General features: G+C 31.3%; 2 protein-coding genes across 4 annotated transcripts in view; both read left to right on the top strand.

Moving 5' to 3' along the window:
* Positions 1–3010, top strand: part of LOC143073181 (glycine dehydrogenase (decarboxylating), mitochondrial-like) — a 44997-nt gene extending 41987 nt beyond the window's left edge. The window contains exons 26-27 of the mRNA XM_076248537.1: positions 352–1755; positions 2101–3010. Of these exons, the coding sequence (XP_076104652.1) occupies positions 352–507 (156 nt within the window). The 3' untranslated portion in view covers positions 508–1755; positions 2101–3010. The remainder of the gene's footprint in view (positions 1–351; positions 1756–2100) is intronic.
* A 6078-nt stretch (positions 3011–9088) lies between these two features.
* On the top strand, positions 9089–25807 carry LOC143073165 (sialin-like). 3 transcript variants are annotated; one of them, XM_076248522.1, is made up of 9 exons: positions 9089–9144; positions 11439–11688; positions 13010–13169; positions 13502–13614; positions 14655–14789; positions 16463–16667; positions 20445–20592; positions 21113–21227; positions 22075–25807. In XM_076248522.1, exons 2-9 carry the CDS (start codon positions 11497–11499, stop codon positions 22228–22230), a joined length of 1224 nt encoding a protein of 407 aa, XP_076104637.1. In that variant the 5' UTR covers positions 9089–9144; positions 11439–11496; the 3' UTR covers positions 22231–25807. The 3 variants fall into 3 exon arrangements, with proteins under 3 accessions (XP_076104637.1, XP_076104621.1, XP_076104629.1); XM_076248506.1 differs by having other exon boundaries at positions 9089–9253; XM_076248514.1 differs by having other exon boundaries at positions 9089–9311.
* The last annotated feature ends 699 nt before the right edge of the window (positions 25808–26506 follow it).

Raw genomic sequence — 26506 nt, 5'->3', positions numbered from 1 at the left:
CAAATCTTTGTAGAATATTTGAACACAAGAAAAAAAACCAGTGACTAGAATATGTGACTTTTATTACCAAACGAACTATACCACTGTGAATTCATTTAATTTCATGTACATTTAACTTCATGGTTTTGTCAAAGCCTTACGAAAAATGTATAGAAGTTACTTTGTTGAACATTTATATTTTTGGTTTACTTTAGCAACGAAATCCAAAAAAATTGGCATACACAAATAAATAACAATCCACAGTACATTATAGTATACACTGATTTATTACTAAACAGTCACCAACATCAGACTTTTTAAACTTTTGTAGCTTATTTTATTTTTGAAAGCATGTAATTATTTGTTTTTTAGCCCTACCTGAAAACAGGCACTAAATTTTGGCCGTCAGTATCGAGGATTGATGACATATTTGGAGATCAGAACATTGTTTGTACCTGCCCACCAATGTCGTTATATGAATCACCATTTATTGAAGTTTTAAGTGAAAAAGATAAGGTCAGCCAGTAATTCTGGCTTTAAATTGAATTATTTTAAATAGTGCAAAACTTTATGATCTTATACATATGCTGGACATGTTTTAGGACAATTTGTCAACATATAACAATTACAAATAAATTAATGAATACTGTATATTTTAGACTTTGATGCATGTGTATGTTTATTGTGAATATTCAACAACTGACAAAAGTGTGAGACTAATTATTACCATTTCTTCATATGTTTTGAAAAAAAATTATAATATGAATTTTGATTATTGAAATATTCATTATTTAACATTTTTTATATTCATTAAACATTGCATTAATTTCTGATTATTATTGTATATTCTGTTATTGCTTTGTGGCTGTGATATTTAACCACAAAACTGATGAATAAAGTTTAAGAGTATCATATTATTTTTATATGTCTTTCATGGTTAACAAGAAGCTTCTAACTAATAATGGTTGGAATATGATTTGGGGTATTACATTATTTTTTGCTGATATATTATTTTTGCATTGAATAAAATGTTTGAATTTTTTTCTTCTTTTGTTCTAAGTATATTTTTTTTATTTTTTATTTTTCTACATCTATAAATATTCTGCTGATACAGTTCAATTAATTGTCAATAGTTTAACATGTCATGATTGAGTATTGTTAAAACAATTTTTCACTCCTCAACGAGAGGCAGAAGAAACCAAAGGGACAGCATTATATTACAATGTTGAATTCAGGATTTCTCAAAAAAGTTTGCTTGGGAGGGAGACATTAACTTTTAAGATTTCGGTTTAGTGACCTCATAGTAACACTCTTCTAGAGAAATATAATTGTGATGTTCATTTATTTGAAGTGGATTGGAAGTGATTTATTTTAACTTTGCCCCTAAAGACTTTCCCTTATTGATATTTTAAACATGGTAAACCATCTTATTTTGTGGAATTTAAAAAAAATATCAATAGTATAACTAATCTTATGAAATTGCTAAAATATAAATGTATTTGTATTGAAGTATGCCAACAGTGTATGAGAGAAGTAATTGAATCTATTATTTGTTGTGAGTGATTCAGGAAGGTTTAGTTTAAAAGAATTTTCTGCAGCTATGTAGGGCTACATAGATTGAGACTACTGAACATGTAGCTAGCCAAGCTGCTAAATAATTCTTCATAGCCCAAAAATGTATGCTATCCAGAACATTCAAAACCATGTCAGAAATGTTATTACACATGACAATCATTTTGATAGGCTAGCTATGTAGCATATCGTTCAACATTATAAGTTATATGGTTCGCTACTGACCCCATACGGATCCATAGAGGGTTAGTAAAATCCATAGGGGGTGAGGCCGGAGGCCGAGTCCCCTATGAATTTTATTCACCCTCTATGGATCCGTAGGGGGTCAGTAGTTAACCGTATAACGAATTTATCGGACGCTGGACTTTTTCTGCGGCGTTTTGTTGAAAAATAAACAATGAAACACAACAACATTAATAGATGACGTCGCCATTAACGCGTCATGAACCCCCTATGAAACTTACTTACCCCCTACGGTCTCATAGGGGGTCACCACGTGACAGCGTTAAACCAATCACAACGTGAAAATTCATCTGTGGTCCGATAAAGATGTATATCTAAGATATAATGGCTATACTAGCTGCTAAGATATTGAACACACCCTGATATAGTTCTGTACTAAATCAAATAGGTAGAAGATAGTTCTCAATAAACAATGAAATTGCATAGTTTTTTGTTTTTCACCTTTTAATTATTGTTGAACATCCATTATTACAACCAAAAACATTTTTGTTCCTTTTTTTTTTTTTTTTAATCTTTATTGATATTGCTTTACCAATCACCCTTGTTTTGGATCTTAATTAACTTGTTATTTTGTGATTCATTTTACTTTACCATTTTTCTTCAGTTGATTGCTCACCATTAGGTTTACTTTGACTTGACTTAGTGTTTCTCTCCATTTATTGCAGTTCTTTAAAACTTCAGACCAAATTTGTTCCATCAAAACAAACTGTTCGATAGGTCAGAATTTTTACCAAACTAGAAGAGCCACAGTTAAGACAATTTGTTAGATTCAGTGAACAAATTGCAATTTGGTCAGAAGTTATAAACAGTCAGTCAAGTCATATAGTAAGAGAAATAGAAACATTTAAAAATTAAACATGTTAGAATAGTTTTAAAATTTAAAAAGGAATACTGTGGTCATTGTAGGTTTTTTTTTAGTTCCCCACTGTATTTCTTGATCATGGTTAAAATACTTCACATATTGTAATAACATATAAGAATAGTTTTACAGTATAGAAGTAAATCTGTTTTCATTGTGTGTTTTTTTTTTTTGTTCCACCACTTTGTTTCTTCAACATGTTAAGAAATCAGCAAAAACCCTTACTTTTAAATCTTTAAACATGTGTCATTCAGCTTAATGTATTCTGTTGAATTTCATTTGTATTTGAATATTATTTTGCTGCACAAGTTGTTCAGTTTACTGTTCAACTAATCAATAAATTTTTACACCAGTGAATATGATTTTTAAATTTGAAATTGGCCCATGAAAGGAATATTGCAAGCACAGTTTGTCATCTGAAAATTTTAGCAATCTGTCTTGTCTTACCTGTTTGGTTTCTGTCTGTCTGTTGCTGTAAGTCAGGTCCCTCGAGTATTTGTCCAATATGTCTGATCCTATCTGTGTCAGAGACATTCTGTCTAGTCCTCAGTATAAGTCAGTCATATCGTTCTAGTTATGAATATGTCTGTCATATCTGTCTGATCATATTTTTCTAACCCTAAACATATGTTTGTCCTATATATGTCAGTCATATCTGTCTATTCCTATCTGTTTAGTCCTATTTGTCTAGTCATATCTGTCTAGTCCTTAACATATGTCAGTCTTATTTGTCTGGTCATATCTGTCTAGTCCTAAAATATGTCCGTCCTATCTGTCTAGTCTTAAACATATGTCAGTCAAATCTATTTGATCATATTTTTCTAATCTTAAACATATGTCAGTCCTATATATGCCAGATCAGATATGTCTAGTCCTAAATATGGCATATACTACTATGTGTCAAATCCTTTTGTCTAGTCCTAAATATGTCATATACTACTATGTGTCAAATCCTTTTGTCTAGTCCTAAATATGTCATATACTACTATGTGTCAAATCCCTTTTGTCTAGTCCTATGTCATTCATATCTGTCGCATCCTATATATATGTATCAAATCCTATCTATATTGTCCTAAATATGTCAGTCATGTGTCTGGTCCTATCTGTGTTAGAACCTATTTGTCTAGTCATACATATTTGAGTCGTATGACTGGTCCTATATGTGTCAATTCCTATCTGTTTAGTCCTAAACATGTCAGTCATATCTGTTTTGGTCTATGTGTCAAATCCTATCTACAATGTCATAAATATATTTCAGGTATATCTGTCTAGTCCTAATATATCAGGTTTACTATATCTGGTACTATCTCTGATTGTCTGATCTTATCTGTCATGTCGTATCTGTATCATGTCCTGTCAGTCTGTCTGGCCCATCTGCTACAAAACTGATATATCTTGAATGCTGGATACTTTTATAGTCTCCTACTGGTTAGATGGACAGTAAATATAGTGTTGCATTCTATCTATTTTTCACACCCTTTTTTCTATAGTACCTGAATAAATTGATTAGATGTTTGTATTCAGCCTAATATTTAGATGTTATAAATAGTTTCCTGTCTATGACCATGCACTTAACAACACATTGTTGAACCAGAGAATGAGATGTATTTTCATATATGTATGATTTTATCATATTCTCAAATGTCAGTGGTTCCAGATTCAATCCATGGCCAAATCAAAACAGACACTTGAAAATTGAAATCAGCTTCTTCTCTTCTAAGCTTGCAGCATCTTAGTGTGAGAACAAAGATAGTTCTCCGAGTCAGTATAATGTCTTATATACATTGACATGTCATCCTTTTGGATAATATCTTGTGCACGTCAAGATTCAAGCTCAGTATGTCATTTGTGTACAAATAAACCCCAAAATAGTAAGCATAGTATATGACAGACCATTTCAAAATCCAAAGCACTATACATGACAGACCATTTCAAAATCCATAGCTCAATACATGACAGACCATTCCAAAATCCATAGCATGACCGATGACAGATCATTCCAAATCCATAGCACAATAAATGACAGACCATTCCAAAATCCATAGCACTATACATGACAGATCATTCCAAAATCAATAGCACAATACATGACAGACAACTCCAAAATCCATAGCACAACACATGATAGACCATTCCAAAATCCATAACATAACACATGTCATTCCAAAATTCATAACACAATACATGACAAACTATTCCAAAATCCATAGCACAACACTAGACAGACCATTCCAATATCCATAACAACACATGACAGACCATTCCAAAATCCATAGCATAACACATGGCAGACCATTCCAAAATCTATAGCATGACCGATGACAGATCATTCCAAATCCATAGCACAATAAATGACAGACCATTCCAAAATCCATAGCACTATACATGACAGATCATTCCAAAATCAATAGCACAATACATGACAGACAACTCCAAAATCCATAGCACAACACATGATAGACCATTCCAAAATCCATAACATAACACATGTCATCATTCCAAAATTCATAACACAATACATGACAAACTATTCCAAAATCCATAGCACAACACTAGACAGACCATTCCAATATCCATAACATAACACATGACAGACCATTCCAAAATCCATAGCATAACACAGGGCAGACCATTCCAAAATCCATAGCATGACCGATGACAGATCATTCCAAATCCATAGCACAATAAATAACAGACCATTCCAAAATCCATAGCACTATACATGACAGATCATTCCAAAATCAATAGCACAATACATGACAGACAACTCCAAAATCCATAGCACAACACATGATAGACCATTCCAAAATCCATAACATAACACATGTCATCATTCCAAAATTCATAACACAATACATGACAAACTATTCCAAAATCCATAGCACAACACTAGACAGACCATTCCAATATCCATAGCATAACACATGATAGACCATTCCAAAATCCATAGCATAACACATGACAGATCATTCCAACTCCATAGCACAATACATGATAGACCATTCCAAAATCCATAGCACTATACATGACAGATCATTCCAAAATCAATAGCACAATACATGACAGACAACTCCAAAATCCATAGCACAACACATGATAGACCATTCCAAAATCCATAGCATAACACATGACATCATTCCAAAATTCATAGCACAATACATGACAAACTATTCCAAAATCCATAGCACAACACTAGACAGACCATTCCAATATCCATAGCATAACACAAGACGGACCACTCTAAAATCCATAGCACAACACATGATAGACCATTAAAAATTCCATAGTACAATACATGACACAACTCCAAAAGCCATAGCACAACACATGATAGACCATTTGAAAATTCATAGCACAACACAAGACACCATTCCAAAATTCTTACCACTATACATACCAAACACTTCCAAAATCTATATCAAAATACATGACAGACCCTTCCAATAGCACAATACATGACAGACAACTCCAAAATCTATAGCTCACCACATGATAGTCCATTCCAAAAGCCATAGCACAACACAAGACACCATTCCAAAATCCATAGCACTGTACATGACAGACCATTCCAAAATCCATAGCAAAATACATGACAGACCATTCCAATAGCACATTACATGACAGACAACTCCAAAATGCATAGCACAACATATGATAGACCATTCCAAGATCCATAGCACAACACATGACACCATTCCAAAATCGATAGCACAATACATGACAGACCATTCAAAAATCCATAGCACAACACATGACAGGCCATTTCAGCATTCATAGCACAACACATGACAGACCATTCCAAAATCCAAAATCCATAGCACAATACATTGCCAGACAACTCCAAAATCAATAGCACAATACATGACAAATAACTCCAAAATCAATATCAGACAACCCGAAACAAAAACCCCGAAACACATTACATGACAGGTTGTCCAAATATCCATAGCACTTTACATAACTCCAAAATCAATAGCGCAACAGACAAACCGAAAATCTGATAAACTTTACACGACACAAACAACTCTGAAATTCATAGCACAATACATGGCAGACAACTAAAAATAACCAAAGCACAACACATGGTAGGCAACCCAAATCCGAAGCATATTACATGACAGGCAATTCCAAAATCAATAGCGCAGTACAAGCCAGACAACCCTGAAATCCATAGTACAGTACATACCAGTAAGGACAACTCCAACAACTCGGTACAATACATGAGAGACAACTTCGAAATTCATAGCAAAGTACATATGAGATAACTCAAAATCTCACTGCTCAATACATGACAAATAAATCCAAATATCCATAGCACAATACATGATAAAACAAATATCCATTGCACATCATGACAGACGACCCCAAAATAAAAAAAAATACAAGCAGACAATAAAAATCGTAGTACAATACATGTCATGACAGAATATCAAAAGTCACAACCTGACGGATAACAGTTTCATGAGTTAATGCCCTTAAATAACGAACTGCTCGATTTTTTGTTTTTTTTGGTTAACCTTTTTATCTCGAAAACCATAATATATACTAGTAGGTAAACACATTTGAAAGACTAATCAGCAAGACAAGAACTCTTAATATTTCAACATAGCTGAAATCGTAACATGACTCCTTATTAGGGGGATTATTCTTTTATTATGATTTTAAATTTTTTGCGTTTTTTGTTTGTTTTGCCTTTTATCTTGGAACTATAATGAACAGAGAGAAACTGAAGATAGCAAAAACCTGAACGAACTGAAACTTTGGTCTTTATTCCGTGTGGAGTTTTCTCTCAGTTGGTCTACAAATAAGTTGATTTTGCTGAAATCGTTATTTATAAGTGTTAGTGCCCTTAAATTATGCTTTTTTTAACATTTTTTTTTGTGTTGTATTGTTCTCTTTTATCTTGAAAACTATAATCAGTGGCGTAGCCAGGGTTGGAACGATGTGGATGCGAACTGTCACCGAGCGGAGCGAGTCGAAAAAATTTTGGGACTTTTTTATGCAGAAAATTAATTTTTTCCTGTATGCATGTCAGTGTATTCCCCTAGAATCCGACACTGGTTAGATTTTCGTTTAATTTCAAGAGATATAAATTAAAAAAAGAAAAAGTGCTTTGTTTAGTTTTTGCCCTCTTGTACAAAAAAATGTATCTTGGATGCGGGAGACATTGGATCTCTGATCTTTTATTGAAAACAACATTAATATATGTACCTAGATGGAAAAGGGTATTCGTGAGTCCTGAAATAAAAACACTTTATTACAAATAGAGTCGTCGTCTTTCGTGCCAAAGAAAACGATATTAGGATATGATGTTTCCGATTTTTTTTTATTCATCTTGTTTACATAAAGGAAAAACCACGCATATGGCTTTGGAAATGATTGGAAGCTTTTCTCATATTCCCATATACCATTGGATACCATCATGTGTATATGTTGTCAACTGTCATTATATAATTATTAAAAAAAAATTTGTTTTTTTGTCAAATTGATGTTGATGCTTCAGCATCTGAGCATACATGCAAGCTACGCCACTGCTATAATAAAAAGCGTATATTCCAGTAGCTAAAAAGATCAGCAAGACAAGATTTACAAATAATTCAACTCAGAAGGACAAGATCTACATATAGGTCACATAGATGAAACTGTCAGTTACAGGAGTTATTGGACTTACATGACGATTTTTGACCTCTTCTTGTGTTTTGGTCAAAAACTTTTAAACGAAGACCAGAAAAGGTAGAAAGAAAACAATGATCAGCAATACAAGATAAATAAAACAAACAATAAAAGCAACGAATGATTTACAGAGAGTGTTCATTGTTGAACTATTACACCTATCTAAATGAGCGACGCAAGCAATTTATAGTCTGTCTGTCTGTCTGTCTGTCTGTCTGTCTGTCTGTCTGTCTGTCTGTCTGTCTGTCTGTCTGTCTAAAAATTTCATGCCTGACACCATTAATTTATCGAGACTTTTGTGAGAGATTGATTCACCGCGATTGAACACTATGTCATTCATGTAATTATACATTTTATGTAGTTATAAAATTGAATGGAAATGAGGAATATGTCAAAGAGACCCACGCAGTGAGAAAATTCCGCATCCAGACGTGTATTTCCCTCATTTTTTCCTCGCTTGTCACTAAGTTTCACCTATTTAAAGTGAAAACCAGAAATACCTGAAATATACAATAAAACACATTTTTTCTAACGGGCTATATCACGGAATTATTACTTAATTGGTCCGGAACGAAAGTAATATTACAAAAATAATTACGAAACCGCTTAAAACATAGAAAACAATATCATTTCTTTTTTTAACAAATAAATAGATTTGAAAGTTTACATGCATCAGTAATGACTTTACTAAAAATTGATGGAAAAATGATAATATTATGTGCAATATCAAATCAAGATATTTTCTTCACTAACTATAGATTTCTTCACTACCTTAAGCGGTTACGTATGAATCGGATGTCTGCCACGTACTGAACAAGGTTTTACAAGCAAATTCCCAGTTAATCCTATTAAGCTCCAATAAAAAAATTTATTGAATGTCACAAGAAAGGATACAAGAACAAATAGTAGCAGTAAATTTTGTTAATTGTAAGGATATATGACGCACAGACAGGGCACCATGAGACACAGTCCCTACGACATCCATGTAAAAGATTTCACATATGTTCAGATATGAGCCCTAAAATATTTCCTCTGACTGCTATACCTTTCTCATATTCTCTATGAATGTTAAATGGGGCTTTTTTTCTATTCCTCACAAACCTGTGATGGTATGTTGCATGTCACACTTTTATGTCCCCTGCACGATGCTTTGTAGCCTCTAGGGTACATACAAATATTAGACATACTAACAGTCTTGTGACAGTACTTTCAGTGAACAATTCTTGCCAGATTTTTAAGAGATTTATTTCAAAGGTTTTAAATCAGCATTGTCTAGGACCAGTATGAAAATTATTGCAGATCGACAAGTTTTTAAAGAGTTATGACCCTTGGAAATATTAATTACATGGAATATGCATGCATTGTTAGCCCTGAATCCGGGTTCGTTCGTGCCCAATTACTTTCGCACCTATTCATGTCTGCCCCCTTTAACTTTCGCACCCTACATGTTCGCGCCCAATTTTTATTGGTTTTGTGTTTGATAATTTGTAAACGAGTTTTGGTAAGTGTATTGCTATAAATAATATGAGGCAGGCATTACCTGTGAATGGGGACGAAGTCTGTATTATTATTTTTTTGATTCAAACATGTTGATAAAAAAAACCAGGAAATACCGTAACGTTTCCGATATATTGGTTCTGTTGTTAGGGATTTAGTTGTGACGTTATTCAAGTTATGACGTCATATTCAATGTAAACAAAGAAACACTGTAACGTTTTTTTCATTTCAAACAATTATTAAAAAAGATTGGATGTTGAATTCCTTCCTATATTTGTTGATATGTTGATAAATATACATTTTATTCAAAGTCTCATGCAAACGATGCAAACAAGATCGGAAACGGAAGTAGATCTGTAAAAAAAAGTTAACGATTTTGAGTTCATTAGTAGAATGAAAAATTTGGGAAATTTCCCCGAATTTTTTTTTTTTTTTTATTGATTTTTCTACCGTAATTGGGGACTTCGTCCCCATATAAATTGTTTTATTGTTATTAAATACAGTGAGATTCTAACAAGGTTTTTTTTTGTGGCATGGTAAGTGTATTGCTATAAACATTTTCTTCATTGTTTTTATATAAAGTGAGATTTCTGACAACCAGTATTTTATTTTTGTGTTGAATAATTTTTAATCATGTTTTGGTTAGTGTAGTGTTTTAAATAATTTTTGATTGTTTCTAGCAAATAAAGTGCGAATCTGACAACTGGGCCAAGCTGTTGAAAACAATTATCTTTTATGTTTAGAAATATAATTGTTTGGTATATACTTCTGGTAAAAATATCTATTAAGTCAACTGAAATTCTAATAAAAATTGGGTGCGAACGGACTTCGGGGGCGAACATGTGAGGTGCAAACGTGTAGGGTTTATATTTCATAATTTGCAATGTCTCAGACAAGTTCCAAAATCAGTGCCGATCCAAATTTTTTTATGCCCCTAAGAAATATTAATTATATGGAAAATTGCAATGATTTTGCTCTCAAGTCTTCATATCTCTCATAGAATATGTGCAACCTGGGAGACATTGGAACTCACAGTTTTTTTATCATCAGGGTCTTCTGGAATATTCATGCAAAAAATAAAAGTCGATATATTTTGATTATTCTTAATTTTCCTCTGATTATTGGTTTCAAATTTGTTTGAAAAATCCATACTTATAGATCACTATACATACATGTAGGCTTAAATATGAATAATCCTTGAATTTTTTAATTGAAACTATTTTTTTACAAATGTTTTACAGGAAAAAATTTCAATCAAATTTACTTTTTTAGACCAAATATTTTGTCATGCTTTATCTGACTTGTCTGAATGTTTAGAAACTGCTTATACACATTTTCAAGATTATACATGTAAAATGATAATCAAAACAAAAGATAAACAGTAAACAAAACCTAAGACCTAACATAAAAAACTAACGACTGAGCAAAAGACATCAAAAGGACACTGAAAAATCATGATTTAAAGAAAAACTGACATAGCTTAAATATAGAATCGCAAAGAAGACATTCCATGCAACACTATGACTTTACATATAACAATAATGAATTATTTAAAGTAATAACTTGTTTATTAATTTTGGTGTTTGAGTTTGACAAAATTTTATTTTATTTTCAGTTATTAAAGAAATGATGAAGATGTTGGAGATTATATAATACTAGGTTATAATCATAACATGAGGATGAATAAAATGTTAACAAAACCTTCACACACCATAGCATTGTGTTCAATTGCTAACTTTATAAATGCAGCAGACAGAGTCATTATGCCTATAGCTATTGTTCCTATGGCTGATGAATATAATTGGGATTTGCATGGACAAGGATGGGTACTTAGTTCATTTGCCGTTGGATATATGAGCAGTCAGGTAAGAAGACATAAGGCAAAACTGTAATTAAAATGTAATCATAATCAAATGGTAATTATTTCAATGAACATTACATGTATACATTTCTCAAAAGTAAAGGACTGAGTGTTCTAGGTAGATCATATGCAGCCATCACAAGCCTGTCAACTCTTTGTGAGTTGAAACCTGCACTTGGCAGGTGTGTTAGTGTAACAGTAAATTTGGTCCGGTAGCAAAATTTGTCCTCCAGATTTTTTTTCCTAGTTAATCAAGTCCATGTCCATGATTTTACTAGGAATATAAGTCCTAGGACAAATGTTCCTAGGAAAATAAGTCCATAGCTAGTAAATTATGTCTGGAACTTGTTTTCCTAGGAAAAATTGTCCCAAGACTTGTTTTTCTTATACATGTAGTTTTATTATATCATAACATATATTTAAAATAGATGAAAAAAATGTTAGATACGATTGGAAAATTTCCTTATTTTTTTTCCAATTAAAATGAATGACATTTCCTTTATAACCTAATTAAAACATGACTATTGGGTTCCCATTGCTTATAACATTTTCCTTTTATAATAAAAGACATGGACATGTTTACCTACATGTAGGAATACTAATGACATAGACTGATTTCCTAGGAAAATTAGTCTGGGGACATAAATTTTATTTAACAGATTGATACACAACTTCTTTGTTTTGTCTTTAGCAATATTAAAACACATTACATTCATATTCACCTTTTAAAATTAAGGGCATGGACATTTTAACTTAGGACTATTAATGACATGGAATAATTTCCTAGGAAAATTAGTCTGGGGACATGAATTTTATCAAAAATATAACTATGCAACTCTTAAACATTACTAAAACATAACATTTAAATTTCCATGGTTTAAATGTAATTGAATTTCTAATATGACTTTAAAGGACATGATTACCTAGGAAAATTAATCTGGGGACATATATTACTAACATCGGACTAAATATACCAGTAAATTCTGTTACTATGGACTTTTTATACTAGTAATGTTTGTCCGCCCAGACATATTTTACCAGGACAAATTTATCACTTACATTTGTCTCCAATATTAATTGACTAGAATTGCTAGTTTGCCTGCAAGATTTTGTTGGTTGTCTTCATGCACTCTAGCTTCATGCAGTTATAAGAAACGGCCACCAAAATAAAACCAAGAGAGCTGAAAGTAATGTTAAATACCAAATTTATTCTGGAAATTAACACTAATTTAGAATAATCTTCATGACGTACATGTAGTAAGGAATGTTGTATAGATCATGTAAGAAATCACTAGCCATGCTTTAAATTTTACCTATAATTTCAGGTCTTTGGAGGAAGTGGATCAAAGAAGTATGGTGGAAAGGCTATATTGTTAATATCTGTTCTCCTTTGGTCTTTTTCTACTCTGATGGTACCTTTCTGTGCTCCGTCTATTAACCTGTTGATATTTTCTCGAGTTTTACTCGGACTTGGAGAAGGGCTAGGTAAATTAATTAACATTAATTGAGTAGAATTTCTTCTTAAAACACTATTTTTGAACATTTTAAGCTCATCTTTGCCTAAACGTATCATTTTGAACTGTTTTGCTGTTCGTCAAAAGATCTGTTTGTTTTTTCTTCTTTTTTCACAACAATTTCATTTCATATGTTTTTCTTTAATTTAGTTTTAAATGTGTCATTTTGTTTATTCAATAACAATAGATTTTCTAAATTTTTAATTAACCTATCATGATTTAATTCAGTTTGTATGATATATGTAATTAGGTTGTCTTTTTTTTCATCATGGAAAGATAATTAGACTCTGATCTATTTTATAGGTCTTCCAACAATTTTCCATATCTTCGCTCATACCATTCCTGGGGAAGAAAGATCTAGAGCATTTGGTTACCTGGTAGCTTGTGGATCAATAGGTCAAACGGTGGCTTCTGTGGTAAGTAAACAATGAATAAGGGGGATCTGAACAGAAGTTCTGTATTCAATTGAGAATTTCATAAACTGTGCAAACTTAGCATTTAACAGGCTATTATTTCAACATGGAAGTATCTTTAATTATGGAATTTGCATAATTTCTTGTACTTGAAATTTTTGGTTAATTCCATGTTTATTCTGTATTTTAATGTTCTGTGCGGGGCACAACACTTTCTATTTCAAAGAATAATGCACATTTTTAATAGAATGTACTGTGCAGCGCACAAAACGTCTATACAAAAGACATTGTATGGAAAGTGGTATGCAACGCTTAAAAACATTATAACGCAAAATAAACATGGAACTTATTCAAAATTTCAAGCACAAGAAATTATGCAAATTCCATATTTACAGATAATTCCAAGTTGAAATAATAGCCTGTTATTTGTACATATAAAAATAAGGAGATGTTGTAGGATTTCCAATGAGACAACAATCCACAAAAACCAAAGAAGAAAAATGTAAACAAGAAGTGTAATAATATGTAAATAACACATACCTGGGAGAGTGATAGATTAGATTATTGCCATGAGAAAATATTGTCAACTTAGGTAAAGGCAAGGTTGACAATGTCTTTATGAGGGGTACCAATCTGCTCTATCACCTCTCAGATAGTTTATTTAATTTGTAGTTACTGAAATTTCTGTTATTACTGTCTATAATTTTCAAATTGAAAGTGATAATCTATGTTTTCTAAAACTTTACAACCATCTGTACTTAATAAAGCACACACTTGATGAAGCTTTCCAGTGACAGTTAGTGGAGTATTTGCCATGGGGTAGGGTAAATTATCTCCCTTGCATTAACCAAACAAAATCTGGCATTTTGACATGAAGTATGAAAATTCCTGATATTGTAGTATTTCCTAGTTTTATAACCTTGTTAGCAATTTATCAAGTGTGTGACTGTACTACCAAAAAGTAACTATAATACATGACATTCTATTTAGAAAAGAAAATCTGCACACTATTTGAGTACATACTTTTGTTGATTGTATTTTAGATATTACCACATATGTCCTGGCCTTGGATGTTCTATTTGTTTGGTTTTATGGGTATTTTCTGGGTATTAGCTTGGGCAGTATTATACCAAGAAGCCAGAACATCAACAGAAGAAGAATTTATTGAACCACCAAAAGTAAGTAAACAATTGATCATATATAAAAATAAAAACTGTCAATTTAACCCTTCTTAACCGTCTCTGTGGACTTGTGGTAGTATTAAGAGCAAAGACTTGTCATTTCAGAGTCAGAATAATTTGTCTGGTAATTGTGACATGTTTTTTTAAAGACTGCTTTTTTATGAAATAGCAAGTTAGAAATTTTGCTCGGTGGGTAAGTCTGTTACAATAGAAGGACCTCAATCATGTCCTCTTGATATACATGTAATATTTGCCCTTGGAAAACATCATCTTTTATATATAATGCTTAACCAGACTATATAATGCAATTTTCAATCTATCTAAATGTGATTTGGAGGTCATGATCTTTGGTCATGTTAAAACAAAGACTTTGAAGCTGGTATTTGATGCTTCTCTATTAAGGCCAAATAAAAATATATGTGTGGTTCCAGTTACATACTTTTTAAAAATAGGGTCGGTAGGTCGGCAATTTTTTTTTTTTTTTTTAATTTTTTTTTTGAATGTCAAAATCCAGAAAAAAAATCATGTTTACCAAAATTGTTACGGGTATAATGCATGCCTTAACCGGAAGTCCGCCATTTTTACATGTGTTTGGTTGTAAAATAAACAGTCCTGATACGTTTTTAGTTAATTTTGTTGCATTCTGTTATGAATTGTTGCATTTTAGCCATAACAGATACTTGTGATGGAAATTCAGATGACAGAAATCTATGAATTTAATTATTTTAATTCACAATCCTCAAAATTTGATCGTTTGAAATTTATTTTTCAGAAATGTAAAAAAAGTTCTAGGTTCGGGGGGTTTTAACTAGGGTCGGTATACATATTCACATGCAGATGAAAGATTGCGTTCAAGACAATTAACAACCATATGGGTGCTATAAACAGTTTCGTATAAAAAACTAGGGGTTATTCCCCGACTAAAAATAACCATGGAGGGAAACCCCTGTTTATTTACTCAATTGGTGAAAAAGTATCATGTTTTTTGTATTTGATTGTAAAAATTAGTTAATTAGCTTTGAATTAAAACAGGTTGAATGATTGAAATAATTTTTAAAATTATATTAACTTTACATGTTTTGAGGGGAGACAACACTGTAAACAACCTGTTTTTTTGGCAGTGAAAATTGAAAACTTATTTGCAGCCACTGTAGCTCTTTTTGGAGCAGGAAACCGTACCCTGAAACAAGATTTTTTTGAAAGGCCAGGTAAAAACCTACAAATTTCATACAGTTTTGATTATGTAAAATGTGCATGGATCATGTCTTCATGGGTGTGCACATGACCTGGTTTCAAGTTTTTTTTGTTCAAATTAGACCTTTTTTTCCCCCATGTTCATTGGATGGAATATTTTTAATATATTAAAAGTACACATTATTTTTATTTCATTATAAACTAGAGAACATTCTGATTCCAGTGATATCTAGTTTTATACAAGTATCTTTATTAATCAGTCCACCACTAAGGGTCACTTATGCATGGTCCCTCAAAATGTGACGTCATAGAAAAAAACTGTTGATTGCACCCTATATCTTGCTGATCTATATGAGGACTTTATTTCCCAACATCATTACTTATTTTGTCTATTTTAAACCCATTTAAAATCATACTTCTGTCCTTTCCTATTATAGATAGACTGTCAAAATATAATAATTTACTTTTTTTTGTAGGTATCTAATACCAATGTATCATGGAGAGAATTTTTATGCCATTGGCCACTGTGGTCCATTTATATAGCACATTTTAGTATGAACTGGTCAAATTATATTATAATGCAGTGGTTACCAACATATATGAGAAGAACGTTAGGTGCTAATCAAAGTTCTATAATGTTTACCGCTGTACCTTATGTCATGAATTCATTAGTAGGTGTTGGTAAGTAGATTTAAAGTATTGAATTGTCAAAAATAATCATTGCTGACCTTGGTGGCGGAGAAGTCTTAAGTACAAAAATTGTAGTTTTTCTACTGGATCACTAGCCTACCAGCACTGAGGTTGTGAGTTGTAACCTTGCACATGGCAGGTGCATACACTCTAATCCTAATTGACTAGGATTGACAGTTTTCCTGTCAAAGGTTGATGGTTTTATCTGGTTACCTCCCCTTGCTTCACCATTAAAAACTGACCACCCCTTTTTAGCCAATAGTGCCCAAAGTGAGGTTAAACACCAATAACCATTACTTATAAGATAATCAGGATACACAGATTTTGAAATTATACATACAGTACACACAGAGAGGATGTAATCTCATACTCCCTAAACTGTGTAAAAACTTGGTGTCACACCAGGAAACTCCAGCAACACTCTCCAAATCTTGGGAGGAAATTGGGAGAAACTTGGAGTAATTCCTCCCTAAAACTCCTTAATTGTTTACTACCTTGGTGTGGTTTCTCCCAACACCATGATTTTTGGGGAAAGACGGCTTCAAGCCGTCAATCCCCTATGGGGTTGGTCAGAGTGACAAGCCCTCACGTCAATCGTTTTGTTTTGATAGTTAGGAAAACCCTCCAAAAAATCTTACTGGGAATGATCGTGAGAAAGAGACAAAAAAATGAAGATTGAATTTAAACACTTTTTCACACATTTCCCTTCTGTTTCTTGTGAAATTGTCGTATTTTGAGCTCTCCCTTACACTATATACGTTTCTTTTACAATCCAGAAAAATCTATATTTCGAAATATTCTAAATATATCAACCTATTATATTGTAATGACGTCAGTGTTGGAATGCCACACTTCCCTACGTAGAAGCAGGGATATCCTTTACTGATTACTAAAATCATTCTCAGAATTCATGTACTAATTTAAAATCGGTTTTTGTTTACAATAAACACAATTATGTTTGCTGTAGATGATTCAAACATCAACATGATGCAATGATTTAATTTCTACGTCAACTTGCAATTTATATAATAACTGGGGATACATGAGATTGGGGAGAGAAACGGCAGTTTTCATTCTTTCTGTAAAAGTCTGTTTTGAGAATCTTCCTCCAATACAGGAGTACCTCAATTGATGAGTAATTATCCACTAAAATAAGTCAATGTATCTGAACACTTAAATTGTGACATTTAGTATATGAAAAGTAGTCATCCATTAAACCAAATTGTGTGTACTAACATAATGATTGTAATGGTGAAAAATATATGAAATTAAAAATGTTTCACTTTGTAGTTTAAACCTATTTATTCATGAAATTTACTAATATATCAAAATGTAGGATCTGGAAATAAGCTTCACACAGCTTATATCAATCATATTGGTTTTTATAAGTACATGTACCGCTGTGATGAGAGTTGTAACTGGAACTTTATCAATGGAAATTTAAAACTGAATAAATTTTTCAGTCCTCACTTTCTTGAGAAAAAAGATTAAAAATCTGAAAGTACTGTCACAACAAATGGAGAATTACCCTAGCCTGCTGTTCAGTGGTACACAATTAAAATGTTGTTAAATGATAGAATTCAGTTGATTTAAGATAATTAACTTTCAACTTTAATCAAATGTTTTGATTGAGAAGGTGCAGATCTCTTACTTTGGTCCAAATTGACTCCATGATGAATTCTTAACTAAGGAAAGGAAATCACATCAAACAACAGTTGATTGCACTATTGTCAGCCTTTCTACATGTTCTAGCTATTATTTTGTTCATTCTTTGTTTACATGTAGACTATCAAAAGATACCCCCCCCCCCCCCCCCCCCCAAAAAAAAAAAAAAAAAGAAGAAGAAGAAAGAAACAATTGCCGTCTTTCCCGTCAGAGCTCTTCAGCTCTTTGATTATTGCTATGATTACCTTTGAAGTGTGCCAGTAGTTGATGACTACAATAAACATTTTTTGTGTTTTCTGTCATTAAATGAGTCCCAAAAATGATGAAAAGTGTGAGATTTGTTAAATTTAATCAGAGATATATTATTATCTGATTTTATTAAAGAATCCTGCACACAACTTTATTTATTAAAAATATATTCAGCATTTGTTCTGACAGTGTTGGTTTTTTATACCTAAGAAACATAATTAAAACAAACAAAACATCACCTGTAAGTGGAGTATAATTAATAGAAAATAAAGACATATATTTTAATTTATTCAATCTTTTTTTTTATAAATTAAAATAATAAATGAAGATTATATAAATATAATATGTATGAAATTTATCTACATTATTTTATTTTATTCATTTTTTTTTGTATCATTACTATTATTTTTTTAACCATGTATATATTAATTAGGGCCCCGCCAAAGGCGGGTCCCCTATAGTGATCAGTCTGTCCGTCCGTCTGTCCGTCCGTCCGTCCGTAACACTTTGTGTCCGCTCCATATCTAGAGAACCATTATGATTTCATACTTTATACTTTACATGTTTATTAACCACCACCAGAGGGCGTGTCATGATGTATGTACAACTTCCTAGGTCAAAGGTCAAGGTCAAAAAACTTTGATTTCAGTTGACAACCCTGTGTCCTGTGGTGAAGATCGTGTCCGCTCTATATCTTGAGAACCGTTATGATTTCAAAGTTTATACTTGACATGTATATGAACCAACACCAGAGGGTGTGTCATAATTTATGAACAACTGCCTAGGGCAAAGTTCAAGGTCAAAAACTTTGGTTTCAGTTGACAACCCCATGTCCTATGGTAAAGATTGTGTCCGCTCTATATCTTGAGAACCGTTATCATTTCAAAGTTTATACTTGACATGTATATAAACCAACACCAAAGGGTGTGTCATAATTTATGTGCAACTTCCTAGGTCAAAGGTCAAGGTCAAAAACTTTGGTTTCAGTTGACAACCCCATGTCCTATGGTAAAGATCGTGTCCGCTCTATCTCTTGAGAACCGTTATCATTTCAAAGTTTATACTTGACATGTTTATAAACCAATACCAAAGGGTGTGTCATAATTTATTTACAACTTCCTAGGTCAAAGGTCAAGGTCAAAAACTTTGATTTCAGTTGACAAACCCATGTCCTATGGTAAAGATACAATTTTTTAATGCACATTATTCACAGCGGGGCCCACAGAGATGGCTCCCATCTCAATGATATCTAGTATCTATATGTTTAAAGATCTTTAAACTGACTATAAATACAACTTATTGTAAATATCAAGTTGCCATTCTTAATTATGAAATTATGAAAGAATGTAAATAATTTTTCAATCTAAAAATACTTTTTGTATATAATTTTTAAAAATCATTTCATTAACCTTTTTTTATAGCTTTCAGAAATAAAACTAAATAGGAAATGATTGAAATAGGAAAAAGTGAGAGAATAGTTGACATGTAATTATATGTCACTGTCAGACTATGCAGTCATACTTTGTTGATTTTTATTACTTTTACCTGCAATCAACAAGTCATAAAACCCTCCCAGATGGGAGTAATTACTTGGTGTTTTTTGGGAGGGAAATCTGTGTTTCACAGTGTGACACTGTGTTACACCAGAATCAGTGTTGGGAGTATGAGATTACATCCTTTCTGTGTGTACTGTAATTAATGGTTCAAGAAATTTGTAACATTTTTTGAAAATTTAAAAGCAAGACACTTGCCATACTAACTTAGCTATCATACTAACTTAGCTATGTAATAACTAGAATTATGAGCTATACATTTTAACATAGAAAAACTAATTGTTTGATTCTCTTGTTTCAGTTGCTGGTCACTTTGCAGATTCATTAATAATAAAACATAAATGGACGACGGTGTCCGTGAGAAGATTAATGACAAGTATTGGTCTGTTAGGACCAGGATTATTTATTTTGTTTTTTAGTGCTGTTGATAATCTTCCTTTAGCTGTTTTGTAAGTATTTTAGGGTTTATGTCGAATAAAGTAGTAGTCATTATTTTTGAAAATATAGTTAAATTTCATGAAAGACATATTGACAAATATAAGTATATTATGTTGAAAAATATGTTTTCAATTCAGAATTATCAATATTTGATGGAGTGAATTAAGCCAATTATGTGTACAGAAAATTAAATATAAAGGGCATATTACTACATTCATCAATGAAATATTTTCAATACAATTATTAACTGTTAAAGTATTGAAAGTAAAACATGTGGTAAAAAAATTATGGACAGACATCTATATAAAAAATACAGTTAAACAAATAAAAAAGATAGATAAATACACTGAGCAAATTAACAAGAATAAAAAACTAGTATAAAATACAATTATTGTTTGCTTATTTGTTAGATGAATTCATTATTAGCCATTTTTAATATTGAGCCAAATTGTTCAATCATGTTAATCAATCATACTTCTCTTATCTGTTGTCATTTGTTATAAGAACAAAGTGAAATTCTTTTTTTTTCAGCTTTGTATCTTTATCACTTGGATTAAGTGCATGTAATTCATCAGGTCACTTAAGTAACCATGCAGAGATTGCACCTAATCATGCTGGCATTACGTTTGCCATATCAAATACATTGGTGAGTACATTATATAGTCTAACAGAATATAGGTTACTTTATGATCAACTGTAAGTACCGTGACTTTATTTTTTGAAGTGGTATGCACATCACATGCTTCTTGATTGATGCTTTAATTAATCTTAAAGGATGCCTGTGACCTCAATAGCATCAAGATTATAATATAACCTTGTTCTTTCTGATTGCAAAGATAGGAGATTGCATTCCATCATTCTAATTTGCTAAAATCATATATCAGTGATATACAAAAAAATCACTGATTTGTTAAAGAGTATTGTCTTTTGTTGGTAGATACTGTGACCAAATTTTCAATCTTATCCAGCCCTCCACATATTTTGGTGTGGTCATGATTCATTACCATTTTGTGTGCTGTCCAACCTCTTTCACATTCCAAATTGGTAACTTGCTAAGATATTTTATAAATGACTTCCTCTATGTTGATAAAGATGTTTTATTTCTGTCATTTCATAAATAATATGTCCTTCATGAGGTTTGACCATAGTACATGTATCTTAAGATTGCTTTGGTGATTTTCATATTTCAAATGTGGGCCTTGGTGGCCAAGTGGTGAAAGTACTATTGTAATCACTAGTCAGTCAACACTGATGTTGTAAGTCAGAACACCACTCATGCTGTTTCACTTGATTCCATTCTTAAATGACTAGGAACGTCAGTTTTCCTATCGAAGGTCATGGTTTTCTCCGTGCAATCGGGCTTCCTCCATCCATAAAAACTTGATCACCACGAAATAGCCCAAACGCGTTGCTTAAAAGTGGTGTTAAACACCAACAATCAATTAATCAATCATATTTCAAATGTCTACACATTTTATTTTGTTATATTTTAGGCCACTATTCCGGGTATTTTATGTGGACCATTAACAGCAGAGTTAGTTTCACAAAGTCATGGACGATGGTTTCCTGTATTTATTATAGCGGCAGGAGTAAACTTTGTTGGTGCTATAATTTATTTAAGTCAAAGTGCTGCTAGTCAAGTGTTATAGTATTTAACTAAACAATTATAGTTATTTGTGATATCAAATTTTTCCCATGAATTTATGGTTGTAAGATTTTGGATTTTTATTTTGGGGCCAAAAGAACATATTTTTCTGGAGAAAAGTTTCAAGCTGTCAAAATACATGTTTCACCTGGCTGATCATTTTGTAGTTGAGTGTTGTTTTAACTCATTGGCAGAAGGAAATGCCTATGTCATGGTGAATTTAGAAATTGTAGAGTAAGAAATAATATGGTTTACACAAAGTGTGAATACTAATATGGTTTACACAAAATGTGAATAATAATATGGTTTACACAAAGTGTGAATTCTTGAGATTATGAGTATTTCTTTCCTTGATAAATTTATGTTGTTTTATTTAATTTTTTTGCCAACATATATTTTTGTTGTTTTTAAATGTGCAAAGCATCATGTTAAAAATCTCATTTTGTTGTCATTGAAAATAGTAAGGTAAATGAATTAAATCCTAAAATAATAAAAAAGTAATCTTATATATATTCTAATGGCTGTTCCATTAAAACATATATAGGACTGTGGGAAGACACTTTAGAAATAAAGTAACCACTTATATCAGTAATTTGAGACTTGTTTACATTTTAAACTTGTACAACATAATATTTGCACCCACCAATTGTGGCAAATTCAAGTTGCCTTCTCTGGGTCTTTTGCATGTTTTTTATGAAACAGTATAAAAGGGCATTACCAATTTATATAAGAGTAAAGGGTCATAGATATGACAAACTGTTGTGTATCAAATTTTAAACCAATTGGACTAGTAAATATAACTTATGTTCCAGTTTAAATGTAATTGGTTAATGTTAAGTTTAAATGATATTTACAGCCCATTGTATTGAGTGTGTAGGTAAAGGTTACTAAGGTAATATCTTTGGCTACCGTGAAGTCATTAAGTTAGGTAAACTACCCTCCATTAAGAGTAGACTAGTCCGACAGATAACAATTTTTCTGCCTGTAGGACTAGACTACTTAGAAAGGAGGATAGTATACCTTACCTTGTAATGACTTCATGATCAACTAGCAAACAAGCTAACCAAAGATATTACCTTTAACTACACACTCAATTCAATTGGCTGTAAGGTAAAACCTATATTTTAAAGACTTGCAACAAATATTCATCAGTAAATCAGGCAAGTCATTTCAGTTAGTACACCATTTGTCTTGTGATTTATAATACTGGTTTTGGTGGCAATCTTTAACAATTTCTGTAGGTTATGGTCAATCATTCTTTTACTTTATTTTTAATAAAATGTCAGAAGTTCAGAAGGTCATTTTACTTTTGTAAGTATCTTAAGTAGGACAGTTGTTGTCCATTCGTTTGATGTGTTTTATCATTTGATTAGGGACTTTCCGTTTTGAATTTCCTCGGAGTTCAGTATCTTTGTGATTTTACTTTTTCACCATTACACTTTTGGTTGATTGGTCTTTTGTACTTAATTGCATTCAGTAAAAAATGGACAAATCAGTAGATTTGTTTTTTTATTTATTTAAATATATTATTAAAGTCAAGGGCTTTTCTTTTTTAATAATCACAATCATGCCTTTTGAAACCACTTTGATAATTGTTTTACACCTCACAGAAACTATTCTACCAATAAATTTTAATTAAAAGATTTACATTGAAGAATGTATATTTGAAAAGGCTATTTGAAAATTATGAAGATGTTGTTTCTTTGGATAAAATTGATGAATCATATTTTAGAAAATAGTAACTGATTTCTCTATTACACAATCTTTGTTTCAATGGGCAAAAATAAGAATGGAGTTAGCCCTTTTATATGTTGTAAGGTCACACAAAAAAAGACACATACTAATAGTTCTTTTTTTAAAAATAAAAGATAAAAGACGTTTATTGTAATTTGCACAATTATGCTATAGCATATATAAGTTATACTATTAGCACATGTAAGTAACATAAAATGTATATTTTTTGATAATATACTATATATAAAACAACAGAGAACCCCATAAAAATTATGAACACTTTGTTTATGAAAAAGACAACAAATAAACTATGCTAATATGAAAGTCCTCAATTTTCCAACTTCACACAAAATTCTAAAACATACTTAGTGTTCTATTTCAATATTTTATTAATTATTTAATACACAAATAAAAAGGAAGAAATAAACCAGTTTTATAAAAGAAACTGTTTTGTATTTATGCTGGTCTTGTATAAGATTTGGAACATAGTTTTAGAAACAAGGTTGATTTTAATTACATTTTTGTCAGATTTTTGTGAGATATAAACAAAATTTTCAAAATATATCAATTTGTGTTTGTGTTTGTGTTTTTTTTTATTATTAAAACCCTGCATGATGAGCTAAGGAATAAAACTTTCAAATTGATGGCAATTATGAAATGTGTTGATACATTTGTACTATAATGTGTAATAATGTGTAATAAAATACTGTGATATTTTGTAAAAAAAAGTATATATATATTTATTTTGTGCATATTGAAGCTATATTTAATATTATATCTGCATACTTGCTTGAAGTATAACTGGTGTCTAACACCTTCATTTGTTATATAATTAGCCTATCCCATAAGCCTTCTTGTCAATTTTTGCCCTTGCCATTTATTAAAGGAACTTAGCTTTCTATTTCATGTGGTGGTATTTGGTACCATTTTGTAGATGTAAATTCTATAATGTTAGCTTATTATTTTTTTGTGCTCTTTGACATATGTTTTCTATGTGTTCATTAACATACATTTAACATATGTTTTGTGTACCAAATTGTGTAAAACATATTCACTTTTAATTTTATTCTTTTACTATCTTTTTATCATGTTAAAACTTCTTTTTGTTTATAAAATGGAATATATTGTTACACATGCCTTTTGGTGCAAATTTAATAGACATTTTTCTTTCATTGTACCAAAGACAAAACTAGTTATATTTCATATGTTAGATTGAATAGTTTCAAATAATGATATTAATATTAAGAATTTACTTTTTTTTTTTAATCAAATTTCATTAAACAACATCTTTGTGATATGATACAGAAAATAGTTCTTTGATTTCCCCAATTAAATGTATTTAAATATATTTCCCTGCAATGACGTAAATTCACTAATATTTTTTTTTTTTTTTTTTGCTGTGTTTTTTCAAGCAAAAGTTATAACAAAACAGTAAAAGTAGTCTTAGACAGCTGTTTTGTTATCACTGATAGCTAACTAAACTGGCTTTTTTTTAAAGTTTGGTCTGGGTAAATCAAATTAATTGAAGTCTACAAACCTTGCCAATACCTAAACAAAAGCATAGATAACTTTATTTATTATCAGATTTTCTTAATTTATATTCCTTTTAGCTATACCCATAATTTTCCTCTTGAAAAACATATTACCTGAAATACTTCAAGCATTTACTGAATCATTTGTTCTTTGTTGTCGTTAATGATGAAATTTGTGTTTCAACTTTAAGTATAGTATATAATGGCCTTGTTGAGATTATTTTTCATGTTAACGTCCATTATTGTTGTTTAATGTTATTGTCAAATTTTTGTCAACCAGTATTGACATGTGAACAAATAAATAACTTATTTTTATTTCATTGTTTATTTATTTATCAATGATATGAAAGCGATAGATACCATGAAAGTTTTTTCATTTTATTGGTTCTTAGATTATAGTATACTAGAACACACCCGCGAAATCGCGGGCGTTCAGAGCGTAGTTTAAAGTATATAAGTTTATAAGTGTTGTTGGAAGAATTTTGTAAAATATTGAATGACTGGAGATTTCAGCCAAAGTATCATAAGTCATAGGTTATTGGGGACAGGAAAATGTTTTTTATCCCTCCTCCTTCATTTCCAAAATTCCCAATTCCTGGTTTTCTATCAATTTCAATATGAACATACATTTAGTATGTTATGAACATTTAAGTAAGGAGCCTATAATGCAGTGGCTGTTGTTTATGTGTAACATATTTGTTTTTCGTTCATTTTTTGTACATAAATAAGGCCGCTAGTTTTCTCGTTTGAATTGTTTAACATCATCATTTTAGGGCCTTTTAAAGCTGCGTATGCGGTATGGGCTTTGCTCGTTGTTGAAGGCCGTACAGTAACCTATTATAGTTGTTAATTTCTGTGTCATTTTGGTCTCTTGTGGAGAGTTGTCTCAACATGACAATCATACATATTTTTTTTGTAATCAATGAATTTTGTAAAAGATTTAATAACTGGAGAATTTCAGAAAAGTTATCAAAAGTTCACATGAATAATTTTAGCACTTATCTGTATATTATG

Source organism: Mytilus galloprovincialis, chromosome 1 (genome assembly GCF_965363235.1).
Source record: "Mytilus galloprovincialis chromosome 1, xbMytGall1.hap1.1, whole genome shotgun sequence".
Classification (NCBI taxonomy): domain Eukaryota; kingdom Metazoa; phylum Mollusca; class Bivalvia; order Mytilida; family Mytilidae; genus Mytilus; species Mytilus galloprovincialis.
Note: the sequence above shows the minus strand (reverse complement) of the source record. Positions and strands in the feature narration are given on the sequence as shown.

What these genes read in the sequence shown, in the direction of transcription:
- LOC143073165 (XM_076248522.1), top strand. Translation starts at nt 11,497, where the DNA reads ATGAGGATGAATAAAATGTTAACAAAACCTTCACACACCATAGCATTG. An exon ending in AATTTATTGAACCACCAAAA is followed by an intron (nt 14,790 to 16,462) that starts GTAAGTAAACAA and finishes TTTTTTTTGTAG; the next exon opens with GTATCTAATACCAATGTATC. An exon ending in AATCTTCCTTTAGCTGTTTT is followed by an intron (nt 20,593 to 21,112) that starts GTAAGTATTTTA and finishes TTTTTTTTTCAG; the next exon opens with CTTTGTATCTTTATCACTTG.